Below are 23,586 nucleotides of genomic sequence, written 5' to 3' on the forward strand. Positions count from 1 at the left end.
GACCGGGGCCGTGCCCTGGGCGGGGGTGGCCCCCGCGCCGCGCTCCGCCATGTGCGCGGGCGGGGAAGGAGGCGTGTCCCCACCCCGCCGCCGCGCCGCCTCCCGCTCGCCTGCGAGCCGGCACCGGCGGAGCGGAGCGGCGCCGGGCGCGGAGCTCCGCGGCCCCGCCATGCCCGCGGCCGCCGCCCCGCCCCGGCGGGGCCCCGCGGAGGCGCCCGCCCGCCGACGCTGAGGCCGCGGCCGCACCTGCGAGCGGCATCGCCGGGGGGGCGCGCAGCCTCCGCCGCGCCCCGTCTCCTGCGCGTCCGCTGGGGCGCCCGCGGCGGCGCCTCTCCCGCCTTCCCTCCCTCCCCACCCGCCCGCCCGCCCCGTCGCCAAGCGGGAGCCGCCAGCGGTGCGAGCAAAGCCGGAGCCGGGGCAGCCTCCGTCGCCCGCGCTGCCCCCCGCCTCGCCGCCCTGCCCTGCCCGCCCTTCCCCTCCTCCGTCCCGCCCAAGCCATGAACTTTGGCCGCGGCCCCTCGGTGGTGTTGAACGTCGGGGGCACCCGGTACTCCTTCTCCCGGGAGGTGCTGAAGGATTTCCCGCTGCGGCGGGTGAGCCGCCTGCACGGCTGCCTCTCGGAGCAGGACGTGCTGGAGGTGTGCGACGACTACGACCGGGAGCGGAACGAGTACTTCTTCGACCGGCACTCGGAGGCCTTCGGCTTCATCATGCTGTACGTGCGGCACGGGCACCTGCGCTTCGTGCCGCACATGTGCGAGCTCTCCTTCTACAACGAGATGATCTACTGGGGGCTGGAGGGCTCCCACCTCGACTACTGCTGCCAGCGCCGCCTCGACGACCGCATGTCCGAGACGTGCACCTACTACGCGGCGGACGAGCCGCCGGGGGAGGCGGCCGGCGGCCCCGAGGGCAAGGGCCGGCGGCCGCCGGGAGCCGAGGGCGGGAAGTGGCTGGAGAGGATGAGGAGGACTTTCGAGGAGCCCACGTCTTCCGTGGCCGCCCAGGTCCTGGCCACCGTCTCCATCCTCTTCGTCATCGTGTCCATGGTGGTGCTGTGCGCCAGCACCCTGCCCGAGTGGCGGGCGCCGGAGAACCGCAGCGTGGAGGAGCAGAGCAGGTACACAGCAGAGTCAGTGAGGGAGCCCTCAGGGTAGGAGGATCCTTTATTTTCCCGCTGTCCGGTCCCCGTGTGTCCCGTCCAGTGTGTCCTGCCCCTCGTCCTGACGGTCCAGAGCTGTAGCCGCCGCCGGCGGGGATCGCCTGCGCGCCTTGAAACTCCGGCCCTGAACTGGGGAGCCGGGGGGGGGGGGGATGTGGGGGTGTCGGGGGGGAGCGATCGCTGCTCTGCAGCGCCGGCTCCCGCCGGGCTCCGCCGGGCGCCCGGTGGCTCCGCGTGCAGGGGACGGGCGCGGGAGCGGAGCCCAGCGGCGGGCAGGGCCGCCGCCCCGGGGGGCGCAGGGAGCAGCCGTGCTGCGGGCGGCCCGGGGCCGGCAGGCAGGCTCGGGTCTCGGGCAGGCTGACAGCGGAGCAGGTGCCATCGGAATACGGCTCCTCTTCCCTGTAAGGGTGCCTCCTCCTCTGCAGGATCTTAGAGCTCTCCCCCCCCCCCCCCTTTAGGAGCCACGGGACTCCTTACCCACACAGGGAAGTTCTAAACGCTCGGGAAATCATATCGGGCCTTAGGACTGTGGAAACAAAGGAAAATAAAACCCTAAAAGAAAAGAATGCAATTCCCTTCTCTCATTGGGAAAAGCACAATCCCGTGTGTACTCCACGTGTATTCGTACAGGTCCTTCTGCTGGAGCAGATCCAGTGCCTGTTACGGTTCTGCTCTTGTAAAATCTTGTATGTGGGAGCAGCCTTATTACCCCCGTTCCTCTTTGCATCTCGCATTCTCTATGTGAGGAACACAGGAGATGATCAGACTGAGCATTAAGCTCTTGCAAATGCATCGTGTAAGCACCCCGGTGTATGAATGTAACAGATGTTTACATTTCCTTTAGATAAAACGTGTGTAAGCACACTAAACATTGCAAAACAGTTGCAGAAACCAGGGCATGGGGTATAAGGCTCAATCCCAAGCCTTACTAGTAAGAACAAACCCTTCTTCATCTTTGTGACCTCAGCTTAGGGTTACATCCATGCAACTCTGCTGACTTCAGTATCATTGCACGCTCTCCCTCTCTCTCTCTCTTCTGTTCCCTAGAGAACAGAATCAAGACCACTCTGGTAGGATTTCTCCCCTAAATAAGACTGACATATAAAGAAAGAAGTGAAACATTTCTTGTATTTGCTAGCTTCTCCCTTCTTTTAAAACAGACAGGATATTCAACAAAAAGTTTTCGGCTTCTGTTCTGCTAAAGGGGCCCTACAGTGAAATTGCAGCCTTGTCATTATGAAATCATCATCTTTTACCATAGACTTAATTGGAATGTGATATATTATATCTTAGTAGCCAAAATAATTCCTTGGAAAGTATTTTCATAGTTTCCATTAGCTTAATGGAAAACTGCACCTGTGTTTCTCATTGTAGCTGAGCCAAAGAAGTAAATGTATGAACAAAAAGAAAGCAGATACAGATTGAGAAGCTGTTGATTCCTGCTTAGATTCAGATATGTCGAAAGTTGCTCTTACAGGTTCTTCTAGTTAAAAAGCCTTGCTCAAGCTTTGCAAGGTTATGTCAAAGGGTGGGTGCTCTGGGTGGTCTTTTTGTAAGGCAGCAAATTGCTTAGATACCCCCAGTAGACAGGGGAAAATAGATGCAACACTACCATAGCATTAACGACATTGGTCATATCTTTGTTCACGTCTTCATGGTGTGGGAGTCAACAACAATTTTTCTCTTCCTGAAAGAGTTCAACTTGCAGAGGAACGAGGCATATGACATGTAATCTTTCTTTCATAGTGCCTTTGTCTTCAAGAACATGTGTGTATTATGTACACACATAATTTTACTCTTCTGAACGATTGCATATTGTATACCAACTGTTTGAAGGATAAGGTCCTAAATACTTGTAAGGTACAGCATAGCCAAGCACTTCACAGGGCAGTGAAGGCTGCTTTTAAAACCAGGAGGACCGCTATCAATGGTAGGGTGAGTTTCTTCAGTACTGGCTGTAGTACTCCGTGGAATTGCAACAAAAAAAGAGAGATAACCGTAAAAGTTGCGGCTGAAGAGTTTCAAACCCTCTTCCTGCAAAAGTCTGTCGCATATAAACACCGATACAGGCTGGTTCATTTCACATGTGACTTAACCCATGTGCTCTCACTGCACAGGAACTGATAGCAATTTAATGGCGAACACATGGAAAACAGATACCCACGTGTTCCTTTCTGTCCACAGCTGATCACCTGCTGAGGTGGCCTTGTTCTCTTACGGGAGCCGCTCCTTTCTTTATTACATATGCTGCATCGTGACTAAAAAGCCTGTTATATCTGGAAAAAAAGATGTGAGCTACAGTTGCTTTTGAGTGAGTGATCCAGTTTAGTCACAACTACTTATACATGCCATAGGATTTGACCTAACATGCCCAGTTGTCATCTGACTTTATTTCCCTTTGTTTATATTTTCTTATCTTTTGTTTGTAGTTACTTCATTTAAAAGGAGTTAGGTTTTGAAAACCTAAGTGGCTTATTTGAAAGTCTGACCCCAGAAATCACACAGGAGTGTCTGGGATTGCGTACTCTGGCAATACTGTCCATCTTAGGTGAGAAGGCTTTTAAAAATCTGCCCGCTAGTTTCTTATACATTTAAAAGTTTGAAGCCAAATTCTGTCTTTTGTTTATTAACCAAGGTTCCTCATCGAAATAAAGAAATTCTAACATGATAATACAATAATTTAATTTTTTTTTGTCAAGAGAAATTGTGACATTAATGCTGCATGCAAGTGAATTTTGACTCACATGGCACTGTAATTACTAGTATGAAGACTTTACATTATTCTAAAAACATATTTTGAAAAGTTTTATGGGCTTATCTGGAAGTCCTTAGGCTGTAGATTTTTGGATGTAACCAACTATTCAGATCAGCATAAGCCACTGCTTAGAAGAGGTGAGAACTACCTCATGAAATTCAGCAACTTTGATATTTTTCGTCTCTCATGTGCTTACTAATAAAACCCCCTGTCCTTCCCTCGATGGTATGTTACAGTTCAGAAAGGTGCCACATGGACAGTTTCTGTGACTGAACTGTGGTGACCGTCCCCAGAACCGCTTTGGGCAGCTGTAGAGAAAACAGCTCTAGCAGCGTGTCTCCAGCTTACCTGGACATCATCTCCAGGAGTGAGGGGGTCACTAACTCTGTAATTTACAGAATCAGCCTCTTTAATGAGGTTTGCAGTGAGGGTTACTGTGGCTGCCAGCTAATACCAGCTGTGTTTGTTTTTCTTGTCAAAACACCTCTTCACCAGAAGAGGAATTGAGTCCACCAAACTTTTCTCAGAAACCATTACATTGTTATGACTTTTCATGGTGACCACACTCTGAAAGGGTGAACAGCCTATGGCTATTTCTGATCCTTTGGAGTAACGCCCTTTAGAGGGCAACAGAGAACTCCACAAGTAAGCTTTTTTAAGGAGAGAGGGATGGGTAATCTGACCTCTGAATTTCACTGATTTTACAGACACTGACAGTATAATTCCCCGGTTTGCAGAGGGAGTGCCTTCCCCAGATCCGTTCTCAGGATGAGGGATGAGTTATTAAATTCCTTGCGTTTTAAGACTTTTGCTCTCTTCCCTGCCTTGGCACATTTCACTTACCAGACCTAAAGACTTGCATCAGATTTGCACGGTTTAGGAGCAGACAGCAGGGACACCTGTCTCCCCTTCTGTTGCTTCTGGCAATTTCAAGTCATCTTTGCTCTCTTCTGAACTGTGCCGACAGATGCGTACTGCGAGTCTCTGATCAGGGACCCGTCCACACACTGATCGTAAGCATAATCTTTTGGGGAGAGCTTCTCAAGCCTGTAATAGGAAGTCATTTGAAGCTGCTCGACTTACTGCCAGCACAGTTCTATCTACCTGCCTTTAAACTATTTTTCTAACGCTAAATACGAGTAGCTTGTTAGCACAAGGGAGAGACTGTTGCCCCTTTTCCACTTACTAATCGTGATTAAATTTGTATTGAAAGAATCACTTGGTTATCAAGGCTATATGATTGCTGTGTTCTTAAGCAAAAGCAAATAAACACAGTAACTTCTCCAAACAGCATCTCTCAACAGATGCCAGTGGGCTTTTTTTTAATCTCTGCAAAACATCAGCTTAAAAAGTTGCATTTGAATTTTAGACACATAAAAAACATTATTGCTTTACGGTGGTGGAATTTCAGAACACCCAAATGCTCACGCCCAACATCTGTTAAAAAAAAAAACCAACAACTACTTTCCTGGGTAAGATCTAACCTGACCGGCACATTTTTGCTAAGTGAAAACAGTAGGCTGAAGGTAAAGAATGGAACTACAGACCTAAGTTAAAAACACGGAGGTGGATTCTTCTAATGAATTTATGGGCTTTTTGAAAAATAGAGATTACACAAAGAACGGATGTGTATCACTGCCTGGCCATAGGAGAACCTTAACGAACTCACCAGGGCTAGGTGCCACTCGTGTTCAAAGTATATGGAAAAAGATGCTGAGGACCCCAGGGCTCGAGATGTTCATATCCAGCTACCCCCAGAGAGCTGTGAAAGGCATTTGCCCCTTCCCTGGGGAGTGCTGGGTCATTAGAGCCTCCCACATAAGGCACCGGAGTTTAATGCGTCAAGACGTATTATTGCTACCAAAGCAGGGACAGAATGGCAAAACGCCAGCAAGGTTTTTAATTCAGGGAAACTACCTGTTCTGTGGCCCTTACTCTGCAGTTTGTAGTGAGACAGAAACCCTGTTGATTTCAAAAGGATTTAAAAAAAAAAACCACCAGACATTTGCTGAAATGACTAGGAGTCTTCCTGAGCAGGAATTTGATCATTCTGGCTGCTGCTTGGATGTTTTTCAGGTTTAATGTGCTTTACATGGAAATAGGCTTTAGCAGCAATTTAACAAATCAGTGCTGACAGACTGTAATCTGTAATCCTGTCATATACTGTCTTTAATCATATCATCTGTTTTCCTCATGTGTCCCGTTGATGTGTATGTTTTATTTACAAGCTTAATAGATAATAGTGCCACTAACGAATGTTTTGGCTAGATTTCAACCAGCTCACCAGGGGCTATTGAAAGTATACAAATTGGCACGCTGGGGCAAAGAATAATGCTAAGTTGAAATATTCTAAGGCATTCACAATATGATTTTTTTTAGTAATAACAAACTAGTCTTGTTAGTGACTGAAAAAATAATTTCTGAAGTGGTTTGACTCATTGTACATAAAATAGCCTGTTCTGAAAGGAAGTTATCAGATGGAACAGAAAATTGAACAGTGATGGGATTACAGTAGAAATGAAGCTCACAAAGGCTTGATTTTCCGCTTATGGACAAAAGACTCATTAGAGCAATGTTGAAAGACTGTTAAGTACCAAGAGGCTTAAAATTTTAAGAAAAGAACCTTCTTTCATCTGCTTAGGTCTCGGACAATGAACAGTAAGTTTGAACAGAAATAACCTGTAACTGAATAAAAATTAGGACCTAGTATTTTCTCTGGTTATTTATAAATTTTGTGGGGAATCTTCAAGGAAAGACTTCATGAGTTTGTTTTTAATTTCCCCTCTCCTTTTTGAATACCAGCTATTTTAAAACTGAACTGATGGGGGAAAAAAAAACAACCAAAAACTGTGATGGAAATTTATAAAATAGGTACTACATTTTACCAAATAAAGCTCATGATTTAATTATATAGTTATAGATCTTAATACAGCATTATTCCAGGAATAGGCAATAAAAGGCAGTCTGTGCTGTGAATATGCAGCAAATATTTTAAGAATTGATCACAGAAGAGACAGTAACTTTAGTCTTCCAAGTGCATGCATTTTATTTGGCTTTAACTTCATACTCAGTTAAGTTCTCTTGAGGACTAACTGTTAAATTTGCTTTCCTTATTAGATGTTATTTATCCATTAACAAGGTTAGCTATAAAGATAAGTCACTACAAGGAGAGGGAGAGGGAGACTTGATCTGAAAGTGGAAACGTAGTATGTAGCACTCCAGATTTCCCAACAGGCCAGAAGTTTCTAGTTCTTCTCATCAAAACACTTACTTTTACGTGATTCACCCAGGACTGCCGAAATCCATCTGCACAGGCGAAAAGGAGTGACAAGAGAGGAAAAATGAAACATGTTTCACTGATGGCTAAGAAGTAAGGAGAGGAAAGAAAAAAATAAGGGACACCCTTCTTCATTATCTTCTCCCTAGCCAGGATGTGTGTAATTGATGAGAAAGAAGCATAGATGTAGACTGGAGAAATGGAAGTGCAATATGTAACGGCATGGCAGTAATGCATCTCCCACCGTCTTGATCCTGCTTTGTCATTTTTGCATCAGTGATGTTCCTTAGCTCTCAAGTCCGTTCTACAATAAAAGGCTTCTTCAGTCCTTCCTACTGAAGTATAACTGGTTTACAGTATCTCTCGTGCTAGGAACTGCCAGAGTAAAACAACGGATTGATCACATTTCATGGATTTTTACTTGCACAACTATTCCCCAAAGTTATACTGGACCACTGAGTCAATGTTGATTCATAAAGAAGACTTCTACTGAATCACAGCGATCAGGACCTAACTTCCTTAAAGCTCAACTCAGAGATAACCTGCCTAATTTGTGACAAAATGGAGGAATCACATTTCCAACATTATCAGGGCATCAGGAGGAAATACAGAGTGAAAAAGCTTTGAATTGTATAATTACTAATTGCTTTTTCATTTCAATGCTCCATGTCATAGGATACAGGCAGCACTACCAGAGATATCAAATAAAATGTAATGAAATAGAGTCTGTTGGAATTGTTGAATGTTCCTGGCTGCAACTTTCTATCCAGATACAATTCTTCTTCTAATCGTTACATGAGATCTCAACTAGCCAACGTATAAGTACATTCAGACTTTATCGGTGTGTCCATTACCATGATCTTGCTGTTTGACTGATTTTACTAGGGAAAGTCTTAGGTATTTCCTCATCATGTGTAAAAAGGATTTAAGACAACTTACCCATTAACATTTTTTTCTTGATTTTTTTCTACATAAAGGAACGATAATTCACATTCATAGAATAACTTTCATCTATCCTGTACATGACTTTTGTTTAGAAGACATTATGATCTGAGCACTTTTTAAAAGAAATTAAACCTGCATCTGAGGTAGTTATCACTCACTGTCATTATTAAAAGAAGCACTAGTATTTTCAAAAGCTTAATTTTTAAGAGAACACCTAATTCTTAAGAGCAAGCTATTTTTGAAATTCACGGGTCTTTCCATCAAAAGGTGCTAACATGAACAAGTATTTTATAAGCCCTTTATGAAGAAAGGCCACTTGCTTACAGAACTTCCGTTATTATTCATGAAACAAGAAAAACAAGGTCTGATTTTACGTGAATAACTTTTCTTTAAGTAATTAATTTATGTTCATTTAAATTTGCTGTGGCTGGAATTACAGTGTACCTTACAACTTTACATCGACTGATTGTTACCGTTTCCTCCATTTTTTAGCGTAAAACTAAAGTGAATGAATGAATAAAATGAAATTAAAAAATAAATAAAGCTTTAGTGTATGAAACTTTTATGAAAGTTAGTTTATAGAGTCTATTAGTATAATTACAGCAGTTACAGAACAACATTGTCTTTCTAACAGGCCATTGTCTTAATAATAACAATAGATTTCAGAACTGGTAAAAATTACGCAGATGTGTTAGGGAAGCAAAATTTCAGGTTTGAAATGACAGTCGGATTATTACTTGCAAATCATTACGTTTCTACAGACACTACCTTGTTGGATCCCTGCAGCAGCAAAAAAGCTCTGGTTGTATGTAGTATTTTCAAATCCCCAATCTCACGTCAGTTTGGTTTCAGACCTGTTGGTATGAGAAGGCATTGGTCATTGGCTTTTTCTTTGCTCAAACTGTTGGTGAAAAAAGATAAACAAAGGAAAGAGGGAAAGATTAGCTCCCATTCCCTCCTGTATTCAACAAGCGAACCCAGTCTGAATTCGTAAGAAAAGGGTTATTTTCAGATGGGAGATTTGAGACTACATGCACAACAGTTGCTAAATAATCTTAGAGCAACATTTTCATCTTCTGTTTCTACCTGCCACTCGTTTCAAGTTGAGATATTCTCAAGTCTCATTCACTGCACTGGGACTTGAAAATATTTAAGAACATACTGAAATCACTTTCCAGGATTTCTTTTCTTGTTTGTATTTGGCAAGAAGATGGCCTTGCTTACTGCTTTGGTTACCTTGACATTTTTGCTGCAACGCAGTTTAGGTGGAGTTACATTTAAAACAAAAGAAAAAATTCAGTCATGCAGAGCATAGTGGTAAATGGGAGGACACAGGCTTATCACTTTGTGTACCCAAGGATGAAAAATCTGTATTTAGTGGCAATACCTATAAAGTTCTGAATATAGTTCTAGGTAAGCCCCTGTTTGGGATGCAAATCAGACTGACTGGTTTAGGTTGGTTCCTGAAGAGCCAGTTTGTATGAATTATCCAATGCAAAAGCTGATTTCTGCCTACTCCATCTTCACTTCCATTTTAGTTTAGCAGTCTGGTTCTATACATCGCTGTTCATAACCAGCCAGTTCACTGATCCACAGTCCTTGGTATTCCCGAGTGGATCAGGCCGCACAGATTTGAAATAAAAAAAAAAAGAACAAAATCCCCCAAAACCCAACCGACAACAACAACAAAAAAGGGGTTCTAGATAATATTACACATTGGCATCGGTGGCATACCATTTCCTGTGGGGTTCCAGTTTTGGTAGGCATATTTGCCCAGTATTAGGACCAGTAGCAATCTATAATTCAAAGAAAATGATCGGTGGGTGAGTGAGTTCTTAGCAATGATGCATTTAAACTCCTCACTAGATCCTCCGGTTAATTGCTGAAATCTGGTGCTACATGTGCAGGATAAGAATAGCGTGGCTTTCTGTTTGTTGTTTGTGAAGGTCTGAGTGTCAATTTGGTAATATCTGTGAACAAACCAAACATCCATTAAGGCTTTTGCACAGGACATAAATGCTGTACTTTGTTTCTTTTGACAGGATAATTGAAGCTATCTGCATAGGCTGGTTCACTGCAGAGTGCATTGTGAGGTTCATCGTCTCCAAAAACAAGTGTGAGTTTGTCAGAAGACCTCTCAACATCATTGATTTACTGGCAATTACTCCTTACTACATCTCTGTTCTAATGACAGTTTTCACAGGGGAAAATTCGCAGCTTCAGAGGGCTGGAGTCACCTTGAGGGTCTTAAGAATGATGAGGATTTTTTGGGTGATTAAACTGGCTCGTCATTTCATTGGCCTTCAAACACTTGGTCTGACTCTGAAGCGTTGTTACAGAGAGATGGTGATGCTACTTGTCTTTATCTGTGTTGCTATGGCAATTTTCAGTGCACTTTCCCAGCTTCTTGAAAATGGGCTGGACTTGGGAACAAAGAATAAGGATTATGCCAGCATTCCTGCTGCTTGTTGGTGGGTGATCATCTCGATGACCACGGTTGGTTATGGTGACATGTGTCCCATCACTGTACCAGGAAGGATTCTTGGAGGAATTTGTGTGGTTAGTGGCATCGTTTTATTAGCCTTGCCGATCACTTTCATTTATCACAGCTTTGTGCAATGTTACCATGAGCTCAAGTTCCGATCCGCTAGGTACAGTAGAAGCCTCTCTGCTGAATTCTTAAATTGACCAAACTTGCATTCTGTTGTAGTTACTTGCTAAGCTTTGTCTTAGAAGAGAATGGTGGAAGGTCCCTTCGCGTGTCCTCCTTGACTGGATGGTCCTATGGAACAACATTCTCGCCAGCCTGGAGAAAGCCCGTCACCATTCAGACAGGAAGGATGGCCATCTGCCTTGGGCACCTTGCAGGGAGAGGGAGTGATGTTTCAAATTTGAGAGAACAAAATTAACAAAAGAGGATTCAGAAGTCCTCAACCAGACCAGTTTGGTCTTCAGTTTGCCTTTCCACACAAAAGCAGAACAAAAAATGGGCTTAACACTGAGATCTGTCATTCCCATAATGACATCCTATACCATTCCAAGCAACGTGTAGCAGAAGTTTTTCAAAGATTTCAATATCTAAATGCTCCGTAGAGGCATTGATAACTTCTTGCCTGAAGTATCTCCACTTTTAACTCAGATAACCAAATTAGCTACGGAAGGAGAATCACTGCTACTTTTGAGCTTCGCAACAGAGTAGAGCTGGTTCTGTAACTCAGGAAAAATGAACAATGTAGGTCTGTAGGGCAAAAAATCTTGAGGCCTGATTCTGATCTTTGATGAAGCACACAAATCTTCTGTAAAACCAGTGAAGTTGGTGGCATTGCTCTGAATTTGATAATTCAAAGAAGCGTAAGAAGTGCACCTCTGAATGTTGTAGCAAGGACTTCCTTCACCACAGTTCATTTCTTCTCTAGAACCAAATCGTTAGTAGAAGCAAGTGTTGTACTTTATAAAGATCAGCATAAAATATCAGGCATTGATAAATATATTTTCTGGTAGCTTAGTGGGGGAGCTATCCAAATTTTACATACATTCAGTTCAGCTCCATCCACGTGAAGCTATATACTCATAAGCATAGATTTTTTTTCCCCCCATTTCATTAAACATATGTATCACAGTGAAAGTTCTCTAAGACAAATTAATAAGATTGCATCGCTTGAAACAGTCTGACGAAAGCACTGGAAAACAAGAGTAGCTGCTCCCTGTCAGATGAGACTCTTGATTATCTTTAAATTCTGCAATCCTTACTGAAGGATGCACTTTACTTTAATGGAATTTTTAAAAACAACTGTAAAAAGCCCAGAGCATACCAAAGAAAGTAAAATATAGAAGTGTGAGTTGCACTTGGCAAAATGGTATATTCTCCAATGTAACTAAAAAATTAAAATGAATCAAGTCAGGTTCTGAAATACTGTGCACTACATTTCTCGTGTAGTACTGCTTAATAGCATCATTCAGTATAATCCTGAAAGGCTGCTACGTAGAAATGTGCAGTTAGATACTAAAACACATTAAGGTACAGCTTTACAAATTTGGATATCAATAAACATCAACAGGGAGCTTTCTTATTAACATGGAAGTTCAGAGTCATCGGCATAGTTGAATTTGGTGTGCTTGCCTGAAAATACCGCGTTTACTATTACTGTGCTGTAGAAGCATCTTTTATATACGTATGTGTTAAAAGCTTTAGAAGTAAAATGAGCGCCACCTGGAACACACACCTCTGGAATCGCTCACTCAAATAAAAGTACCACATTGGTCAGTAACCAGTATGTTGAAGGCTCTACCCTGAGACCTGAAAAATTCATTATCTTAGTCTTAGTCTTAAGTAGTCTTAAAGAATGACGTTGCAGACACAATTTTTCTGTAGACCTGGAAAGAATTTTAGCAGCCTTCTTACAGACAAGCTTGACTTTTCCTTCAATAGCTTTTCGAGACTACATTATTAAATAACATTACAGCCATACCTCTGTTTCTTGCCACTGGCATTCTGGTGTTGAGAAGGTTAGCTCTGTAGTTCCCTGTACTACTATATTTATGCCTTTTATATCAGAATCATGTCGTTCAGAAACAGGCTCCAGCATTCCACAGAGAGGTGAATATGAGATGAGATAAGCAAAAATTTCTTTCTTAGGTGAGATTCACAGCTGATGTTAGTTAGGCAAGTTGTGACTTCAGAGACACTTAGATGTTTTACACCAGCGGAGATGCTGGCTCTGTATTCCTGCATGTGTACCTATATATATATCCTGCATATATTATATAGCATAGTCAGTCAAAATGTTTTTTTTTTTCTCCTCACAAAAAATTTCCTCCTTGACAAAATTGAAATTTCAGACTTTAATCCAAACACAGCTGTTGAAGAAAATGGCATTTTCATCTTCTAATGAAAAGTTTGTTTTGACAGTATCAAAACCATTTTCAAGGAGAAATCGCGATTTTTTGGTATTCCGCTCCATTTCTTTTTTCCCCATTAAAAACAGGTAAAAAAAAAAAACCACATAAGAACTTAGCCCTACAGATTTTTGTATGCTGTTTTTAATGCTTGGGAAAAATACTGTTTTTCATAAAACTCCTTAAAACTTACTTTGTCTTTTGTCCATGTATTTTATTTAACCAAACCAATACTCTGAGATACAACCCTCCTCCCACAAAACGCCCAAACCATCATCACGATGACAATAGTTTGAAATCCATACAGAATGTGAATATACTTTAAAGTATGTTGCAATCTCGATTCCAAGACAAAATAAAATGCATTTCTGCACTACCTATAAATCTAATCTTTAGATGCCCAGACAAAGGAAAAAATATAAATTAATGCACATAATAACTTGTGAATACCAGTTCGCACCATGAATCATTTTCTATAAGCAGTTAAGGACAGGAAGTTTTCAAAGATCCAGGCTATATGTGGTATACAAACAAAATGTTTGATCCTTTGTAAGTGTTTTCCAGCTAAAGAATCCTTTCCCAGTGTAAAAAGATTATCTAATGAAAATAATCGTGTAAGGGAATAACTCTGTGGAGATTATCTTAAGTCATACATTTTTTTTTTTAACAGCTTATGTTCACTTTTTACATGGCAAAGAGTGAACAGAATGACCTAATGTATTTTTTAATTTGCATTGTAATAAAATACTACTTTGAAAATGCTCTCTATATAAGCCCACTAAAGAGAGATACTGGGGTGGGTGGGTTTTTTTTTTTTTGCTTTTTTATTGTTGTATGGTTATCAGTGTGTAGACTTTAGTTTCCTTAGAAACCAAGTTGAAGTAACGTGATCTCAACGGTAGCCTTAAAACAGAATTTTATAGTAAGTAAATAGGGTTCCTGACTTCTAGTAATATATGTCACCTTATTTTCAATGGACCAGTGTTTTTTTAGTGAAACTTTAAAAAAACTGAATTATATGTGTAGTCAAAAATAAGCATACTTTTAAACAGGTGAAACTGTTTTACTAAAAGTTTACTTGAGATGGTGTTTTATGCAGACGTGGGGTGCAGCACTCTATTTTGAAATACAGCATTTCAAAGCCAAGTGAAGACAAGCTGGGTTGTTTCTAATCACTGCCAGTTTGAACCATATACAATAAAATCCTTCATGGGCAGTACCTCTTTCAGTATCTGAAACGTTCACACTTGGAACAAATTAGATGAAATACAAATATAATAAAACGGGGTAAATGAAGACAGCTTAGATAATTGTGATCCAGCCTTTCTGTTCATCTAAAACTAAAGCAAATGCCAATGAGTTTTGAACTGCCATTGTATGTTTTGAATATATTGTCTGCAATCCTTCAAGGTACTGCGTGCCACTTACTTACTTAAAAGCATTTGATCATTAATGAAATCACAGGAATGGAAAGCTGTCTAGAGTACATTTTCCTTCTACAGTTCTACATGAAGCACCATCCCAAAAATCACAAAGAATGGAGGATTATCATTTCCCTTGATGTAAGACTTGGAAGCGATACTGTCTTGATGAATACCCACCAAAAAAAAAAAAAAAAGATAGATTAATTTGATTGACTGATGATTTTAAACAGTTTTATCAGCATAGAGATCAGCCATTTAAATATGTGATATTCATTCTTACTGTACAATGGCTTATCCTGATGTACATAGCAGCAAGTTTGAGGAAGATAAAAATCCTGTTAAGGTTAAGATTCATATCTTGATACCCATGTATTTAAAGGAAAAGGTACTGGGTTTTCATATCGTGTGTGTGATTTGTGCCCGTAAAAGAATCGGCCTTCAGCTTTCATAGCGTTCAAACCTCATGTTTCCAAAGTAAGACTGAAGTCCTTATGGGTTCAAAACACTTATCTCTTCCCCTCTGGGTAGCAACTACAAAAGCTTACCAGACCTGAACATCTGCCAGGAAGTGGTCATATGCACACACCAGCCAGCTAAATTCAGCAGCCAAACCAGCCAGTTTCCTGGGAACCAGCACAACGAACAAGGTCTGCCGCGCTCTGAATTTTCTCCCATCTAAGAGGTTCAGGATAAAACTACTGATTAAAGTTTGATCATTTGAAGTACCTTGAAAACTTTAGAATTATCCTTTCAAATGAGCTTCTAAGGAGACATTTTCTGGGAAATTACATAAGCTATGCATAGCAAAAAAGATTATAAAAAATTTTTCACTATGATTTTAAAAAAGGAAATTGACTCTCATGTTCTATTATTTGTTTGTAAAAGCAAACGTGCAAGTCAGTATATGTGATGCTAGTTAAACTTGCTCCATAAAACGGATCCCCGTTTAAAATAAGTAGACTTAGCAAGAAAGGTCTTCCAGCTTTGCTAGAGCTGTAACAGTTTACACTAGCTGACGAGCTGCCCCAGCCCATATGGAAGAAACAACAAAAGGCTGGTTTCATAGTGAAAAGCTAGTATGATGTATGGCCTGTGAAGTGCAACACAAAGTAGGGAGTATCTTTTGCAGATGACAGGATAGATTAAGCATCAAGAAGGCTGCACAGTGAGCAACCAAGACTGACAGTCTGCTTGACAAGAAATTTTAAGAGCCGCAGAAGAATATAAATCTTTGGTGAAATTAATAAAATGTGAATGTTTGCAACTACACATTTTAGACTCCTTTATTCTTTACAAATGCAAAGGTTTATAATTTTATAGAACGTTGATTTTATATATTGTTTGCTTATCTGTAAAGAAAAATGCATACTATAATTTGAAAAGGTAATAAATGTGGGGTTTTTGATGTGAATACAGAATTAGATGCATAAAATCACGTAATAAAATTTGCTGGTCTTGTTGCTGTATTTCATGGACTAGTGGTCAAAACACAAATGTTTATAAAATGTGTTCTTTTTAACAAATGAATTCTGTGGCTATTCGTATTGGTACTGTACCTCGGCAAAAACGTTTTTCCTTTAACAGTTTTTGGCTACTGAGAAGTCTGCCATTTAGAACCTAGGAGTTTTACTCAATAAAAAATTTGAATATTTGATCTAGAAGTTAGTCTGAGCCAAAAAATAAAGTTAAATGTACACAGGGTTATTCTTCTGCAACTGTCTATTTTAATTATGGACAACAGAACTGTGAAAATGAAAAAGCAGCCATGTAACACATATAAATAATCCCTGAGGAATAACGTAAGAACAAATCTGGAAAAATGGATTGAATTTGGCTTCAAGTTCAACAAAATGTATTTCTATTACACACACACACACCCCCCAAATATCAACATGGTGTTCATTCTGGAATTTCAAAACAACCAGAAGTTTCACCAGTGCAATGTTTGCATTATTGTGAACAGATCTGAGACACTCTGGTGATTCTTCAAATGGAGCCGTTTCAAAAGTACTTCCAAAAATAATCACAACTAATGTTCTTTTAAAAAAAAGTTTGAATATTTTAAGAGATCACTGAATTATGAACTATTCTGGCACCAGCCCATTGCATTGTTATGAAAATGAACAGACTTTTCGTTTAGAAATCATGAGCGTTTTTACTTCTCATATTTTATTTATTAGTTTTAAAAGTTTTACATAAAATCAATCAGTGAAGAAATGAAGCAGGTGTCCACATAGTCATATATTTTAGAAGTGTTTTTCTAAAAGAACTAAAATATTTTGGAAGCAGAGGGGTTTTTTAATGTTTTAACACTGTTATTATTTTACAGATAAGCTCAGCACTTGCACCTCCTAGCAATCTGAGATGCAACTGTAAATACATAGAACCCCCCAAAATAAGATCGATTCTTGCTGTCTTGGGGAACATTTCATACATTTGTTTGCCATAAGAATTTTAAAAAGAAAACAGTAAAGAGGTTCACTAAAATCTAGGAAATCAAGAAGTTCAAAATTGGAATTCTTTCCCTTGTACCCCAGAAATCCTCCACTTCAGTTTTTGTATTTCTTTTTACTGCTCTTTACCAGTATCAAAGTACCAGCTAGGAACTACAGTGAGGACCAGACTTCTGTTGTACTAAGTGCTCTACAGCCACACATCAAAATTACAATGCTGCTCCCAAAACCCACATAATTCACGACTGAAACACAAATCAAAAGCTGTATGCAGCCAACAGTGCAAGCAAACAACATGGCATTTCTCTGTAGCATGAGTGTAGCTTATCTATTGAGTCTGATGTACTTTTAAGTACTAAGTGTTCAAATACAATTTTTTTTTTCTCTTCAATTTAGAGAGGCTCCCAGAGAATGCAGCACTTAAGTCTTTCTACATTGCTAAAGGCCTTGTCAGCTGTACTGGCTGTGCCAAGACAGCACAGCCTCTCACCGTGACTTTTGTTGTTAGAGTTTAATATTTGAACTTGATGTCATTTGATGGGATGCTATGAATGAGTAAAATCGGGGCCATTTATTAGAATAGCATCTTGAATCCTTGATGCTATATAAGGATGCTATTATATAGATGCTATATAAGAAAAAAACAATCCCAACAGTGTATTCACTAAGTAGAGTCATGCAGAGGCCAACTGAAAAGAAAAGCATCAGTAACAAAATTACTTCAATAAAAAATAAATAAATACAAATCTAAAAGTGTGGATTCCTGCCAGAGATTCTTGCTTATAGCCCTCAAATGTATATGGATTCCTTGAGTAGCCCTGCCTTTGGGTGCGGCGTCTTTAGGCTGTACCTGTTGGGTCCTTTGATGCAAACCAAGCCTATAGGTCACAGCAGATTTTTGGTCTCCATTGACTCGAGGCTTAAAAACCAGGTATGTCTGAAGAGAAAAATCTTCGAGGAAGTCAGGCAACCAGCAGTGAATAAAAGCTAGCTAAGATGAATTTTGCTTTGTTTTAGAAAATCTATTTGTCATCTGGGTTACGGAAGACAAAAGTCTTGGCTGTAAATGCCAGGTTACCCTCAACACAAGCTCATCTGCTTCCCTCTTTATAGCAGACTCCAGCATCTCTCTCTTGCTTTCTTAGACCTTTCTCTTTCTCTTTCCACCCAATCCTCCCTCAAGGAGCATTAAGGTTAAACATTAACATCCAGGGACTGAGGCTGCTGTTACCTTTGCCCTCTCTTCATACAGACTGTCCCATTCACATTTGAAATGCGGTTGAACTACAGATTAGATAGCTGAGAATAAATATCCATACAGTTCTCTGTCTCAGTGTAGGATAAGAAGCTCTCTCCTCCCCCACAATAAATGTCATATATAATGGGAAGAAACAGTCACGCAAAGCAAAGCTTTTACAAAGCAATACAAAATAGCCTAAATCAAGCCACATCCCACCCTTCATCTACAGTCTTACCCTGGCACCTTGCATCCCACAGCCCATTCAAATCCACTCACAACTCTGCAGTAAAGATCACCTATCTGCCTTTGGCCACCTACTCCTGCCAACATGAGTGGACCTGACAGCTGAATTGCTAATGCGATGTCAGAGTTACAGATTTGTACTTCTTTACTTTTTGGTTGATTAAATTGCTGTTTCTACCAAGAAACTGTAAAGCAAACTCGCCAAGCTTGGACAGTACATTTCCACTGGCTCGTCCACTGCCATCACCATATAATAGAGTCATGCTAGAAGCAACGAACAGCCTCGGAAACTTGTAGACTTTCACTCCAGTATTAAAGATCCCAGTTTAAGATCCATAAGAAGAATTACTACTTTTATGTTCCCTGCCTTGGGGATTTATCCCTACTTAGAGTCCAGGAGTGTCATGCGAACGGAAAGAACATTGCAGAGAGCAGGTGGAAGACTAATTAATGAAAAAAGGAAATGGGATAGGGAGGGTTAAAAATACTACATCCAACAATGCAAAAGGCTCTGAGACAGTAACGAAGTCCTTTCTAAGTGACTCACCAAAAACTAAGAACATGCAATGCAAATAACTCTAGGACACTAAACACAATCGGACTTGGCCGTGCTTTTCAGCCCTCTTCCCCATCACTGCTGCTGTCCTGCCATACCCTCCCTGAAAACACATCTCTGCTTTCTTCCTTTCCCAGACTTTTTCCATCCAACTCCTTTCCTCTTTGGTTTTTACCCTTTTCCTAGCTGCCCCATTTTCTTTCTGCCACTAGCCACACTGGCAGGCTTCTGCGCTGGCACCAAATATTTCTGAAATCGCAGTGCCAGCCCACTGTCTGCCATCCCATCCTACCCATTCTTTTCTGTCCTGTCATTTCTACAGGTACATGCTTATATAAATTGAGCATCCTGCCCCTCTAGGAACTGTGCTAAAAAGCATTTCCCCAGTCCATTCATCCCTGGTAAGTGTAACCCAACTGATAACTTGCCTACTTTGCTAAAAAGAAAAGCTTTCACCCATTTCTTTGGGTTACAAGTTGTTGTCACAGTGTGTATGGCCACCATTTGTGATTTACTACTTCCCTCTAAATGTTTTCTGAATGTGTCTGCTTGCAGACACAATCTCTCAGATCAGGAGAATAAAAGAGAATCTGGCACCGTCTCATGCCACTCAGCAGTTGCTTCCCTTTCTGTTGAGCGCTAATGACTACCAAAAAGCATAAGGCATCCACACTAAGGGGATCCAGGGACTGGATTCTGCAGGCTACAGCTCAAAATACACACAAAACCAGAGGGCTTTGACTTAAAACCTCTCCAAAAGTCACATCCTTTCCTTTCAGAGATGACCACTGGAGACTTCCATGAAAATGTGCCATCTTGGCATGGAGTGCCTTTAATCATGAGAGCTGGTACACTAAACACAACCTTTTGCTGCTTACACAGGCTAAAGTTGTGGTCAGCACCACGTCAGCCAACTCCTCGTGCTCTACGGCTAATGGTAACATACGCAGCAAACGCTGCTGTGTTCAGCTCTGTAACTTGGGCTCCCAAGCGACATCTTTATCCATTTTCTCCTACTATTTTAAAGCAGGATATACTACAAACAATACTTACTACTTTGCTTTTAAAAAGCCTATGAAACAAAAATTCAGCTAAAGCACCATAAATTGTCTTGGAGACTAGAGTAAGAAGATAAGCACTGCAGTACTCGATTAGGCATTTTCACTGCTCAAAGGGGACATACAGATCTCCTGAATCAAAAGATGTTCAGCTTGAATGTTACAGTTCAGAGGGAAAATTGGGTAAGTCCATTGTAGAAACCTGCAGTTATTTACCAGTAGTCATAAATAATCCATAAACTCTCTGCTAGGTCTTTTATTTCCTCCTCATCTATCAAATGTGCAAATCATATTTTATGATTTCTTTTTTTTTGTAACCAGCTTTAAGAAAGTTTTTTAAGCTTTAAGGCTGCAATCACCCCAAAAGAAACAAAAGGGAACACATACAGGTATTGTTCCAAAGTTCAGTGACTCAAAGTCAGCCCTTAGATTACACTGAAAATATATGGGACCTGAAGTAAAATCTTTTTAATAGCATTTGGAGAATGTTTCCCTTGCCTCTACCCATAAAACTTTCCTGTGAGGCAATCGTGTAGATCTCACTCCTAATTCATTTCTCCCTGAAGCACTACAAACATGATGCTATAATTCAATAACCTAGTGAAAGCAAAGAAAGAACTTGGAGTAATTTGGTTCTCATTATTTCAGTGTAACCTCTACACTATAAGGCAAGTGTTTAGCCAGTGCTAAGAAGCTTGAGTTTTTTGGTTCAAACTATATTAATCTGATACCGTCTGTTCGGTGGCAACTGGATCTGGGACAAGCAATTTAATGGGGTCAAAGCGGTGCCTCCAGCAATTCTGAGGATGCATAGAAGCAAGTTTCCATTCTGCCTTTGAACAGTGAGCAACAAATACTGTAGTCTAAAGGAGATGGGGAATCCTTCAGGAAGCCATAATCACATCAGCTCCACACTGCAAAATCTAAAAAGAGAACTATATTGGGGAGGGGAAACAATCAAGAGTATGCAAAGTAAAAAGGAAGTAAAATCATGGTGCCAAATCTCCGTCTCCACACCTCCTCACCACCCCTTTTCACTTCCCTCAGGCTGCAGAATAGGATATAGCACTCTTAAATGAACATGCTTGCACCACCAATGGTACTGCAAGCTCTGATACTTCCTGGGAAAACAGAACTTGGATTTTCCCATTAAAAAAGCCCAGGCTCCTATATATTGAGCCAAATGAAACTCTCCGTTAGCAATTGGCATCACAGAACCTACGCAAGACAAGGGAGCCAGATACCGTTCAGCAAAACTTAGTGTGAAAAATCTTTAGGAGGGAGGATGCAGTCAAAAGACATGTTTTCAACAAAAATTTTTACTCAGATATTAAGTGTGGTCAGCAACTGAATCACACTGCTTCCATCCACGTATACATACCTGCACTCACACAGGTCATCTCTTGCTTGGGAGAAAACTATAAATAGAGATGCAAAGCGCAGTATGAAGAACCCTAATCTAACTATAGGCTCTGTAGGGCTGTGTATGCTCTGCCAAAGAAAAGTTCCTGCACAATGCAGAGGCAGATGTTGCAGGCAGCATTTACTTGGAGGACTCCCTATTTCTGCAACTATCCAGCCCTTTAATGTGTGCAAGGACTTGGCTCAGGAACAGTTCCTTTCAGCTTTCCCTGCTGTTACTCTACTCACTCCAGCACGCTTCAGTTCTCTTTTCTGCAGAGCCACTACTGAGATTCCCTCTTCCCCCGATTCCGGACTTTATCAGCGTTCTCCCATACTGTTACCTAATCTTCTGAACTTCTTTCTCCTATGCGGGGAAACGCTGTGATAAGGAGGTAGGTAGCTCTTTCATCTGCTTGTACTCCCAGTTTTACAGTGTCCCTATTCTGATGGCAGTAAGAAAGCACGGACAGGTATACAACAGCTGACAGAATATTTTAAAAGGAATAAACCCGTCATTTATAATGTGGCAAGACAAAGGGGAAACACATCAAAAAACCTGCAAGACTTCCTGAAACAGATCTGAGTTACACTACCATATGAAGACACTAAACCATAATAGTTACATGCTTATAGAATGTCAGTGAGACTATAGGATGCTGCAGGAAAGATAATTGTCAGTTGTAAAGGTATCACAGGGTAATGGTTCCTGCTGCTGGCAGAATACAATCCTCAAAAATAAACGTAGTCAAAACTATGCATTATTTTCAATGCAGGAGACACTGATCTCATGGCAGCAATCTATTTTTATTATGTTACCTCTGATGTGCTAAATGATTCATAAAACAAGAATATTTTCTATGAGAAAGATTTCTCTAGTAACCAGACAGTTGACATTACTATTACTAAATTTAAGTATGCCTTTTTTTTTTTTACTCAGTCAAATAGAAACCCCTTAGAGTACAGCCTGCTGACAAATAATCTAGGCAAAGCTGGACCTTCTGCCCGAGTATAGTGATAGTTCAGCCAGCTCTGAATGGCTTTATCCCATGGCAGTACTTGGAAGAAGGGCTTAGAGGTAGTAGCTGTGAATGGGATTCTAGGCAGGCATTAGGATCTAGAAAATCCATCCTCACATCCCATCTTCCACAATTTACCAGTTTGTGCCTACTGTGGGAAGCAGAGGAGACAAGAGGAGCGATGTGCAGAATGAAAGAGCTGATGCTGAGAACCTGACACCCACACCATACACATTTCAGGGGGGGTTACTTCAGACTAGTTCTAGTCTGGTCCTATTGTCTGAACGCTCGTTAGCAACTGGAGCACATTAGGTGTGTTCCTTAAGTGCATCTTACAGTCAACCAGGAAGTCCAGCTTCATCCAAAAAGATAGTTCATCTGTGAGCTCCAAGCCTGCTCAGTGATACAAACCAAAGCACAGGTATAACTTGGAGGTTCACTTCAAAAGCGTGTTTCTGTTAAAAGCTTCCCAGTTGAGTACATCTGGAGGAAAGTTCTCTTTTTGCTCCTTGTATTTCAGTTTCTCCCCTGTAACATACTGGAGATCCATTGTTTTCAGCCTCCGTGGATCCACAGAACTGCAGACATTTAGCTGCAGTTGCAGGTCCAGGCTTTTCTTAGACTACATCTTGTCTGAGTGGCCATGGTGCACTGTATGGTCGTGGTTTCCTATTCATTCAGTCTAGAGACTCAGCCAAAGGCTGCCGTAGTTTCCTTCCCATGGAAAACTGTGTCCAGGAGCAAACTGGGAGGTGACTCTTTGACTCTGCATCCTAGAACATATCCTTAGCTAAAACACAACCAAAAGATTTTACAGGACATGTCTCGTGCTCTCACAAGGATGCTTAGATGTAAAGTACTGCTACTGGATGGCACCGCCTTAAGAATTATTAGCAAACAGTGATCCTTTGGTGGAAGAATCGCTATTATTCTTGTTTCTTTGTCCGGAACAGCATGGATTCAATGCACTCTGTCAAACAGAACTGCCTCAGCATGTACCTATAGGTCACTTTGCACTAGGTTGAGGGTGGAGCTCTAACGAACAGTTTATACCTTCTTCAGGAAATTACAACCCAGAAGTTGCCAACTTTTGAAATTTACTACCTATGATAGTAAGTTTCTGTCTTTCTGCAAGCCACCTTGCAGCCTATCAGTAC

At 41.3% G+C, this 23,586-nt stretch overlaps 1 protein-coding gene across 2 annotated transcripts; it reads left to right on the forward strand.

The window, feature by feature from the left end:
• The first annotated feature begins 483 nt into the window (after nt 1–483).
• Nucleotides 484–16,123, forward strand: KCNG3 (potassium voltage-gated channel modifier subfamily G member 3). 2 transcript variants are annotated; one of them, XM_076334461.1, is made up of 2 exons: nt 484–1,153; nt 10,182–16,123. In XM_076334461.1, the coding sequence occupies exons 1-2, from the start codon at nt 498–500 to the stop codon at nt 10,825–10,827; spliced, it is 1,302 nt and encodes a 433-aa protein (XP_076190576.1). In that variant the 5' UTR covers nt 484–497; the 3' UTR covers nt 10,828–16,123. The 2 variants fall into 2 exon arrangements, with proteins under 2 accessions (XP_076190576.1, XP_076190577.1); XM_076334462.1 differs by having other exon boundaries at nt 484–1,120.
• The last annotated feature ends 7,463 nt before the right edge of the window (nt 16,124–23,586 follow it).

The sequence above is a fragment of the Aptenodytes patagonicus genome, chromosome 3, assembly GCF_965638725.1.
Source record: "Aptenodytes patagonicus chromosome 3, bAptPat1.pri.cur, whole genome shotgun sequence".
Lineage (NCBI taxonomy): Eukaryota > Metazoa > Chordata > Aves > Sphenisciformes > Spheniscidae > Aptenodytes > Aptenodytes patagonicus.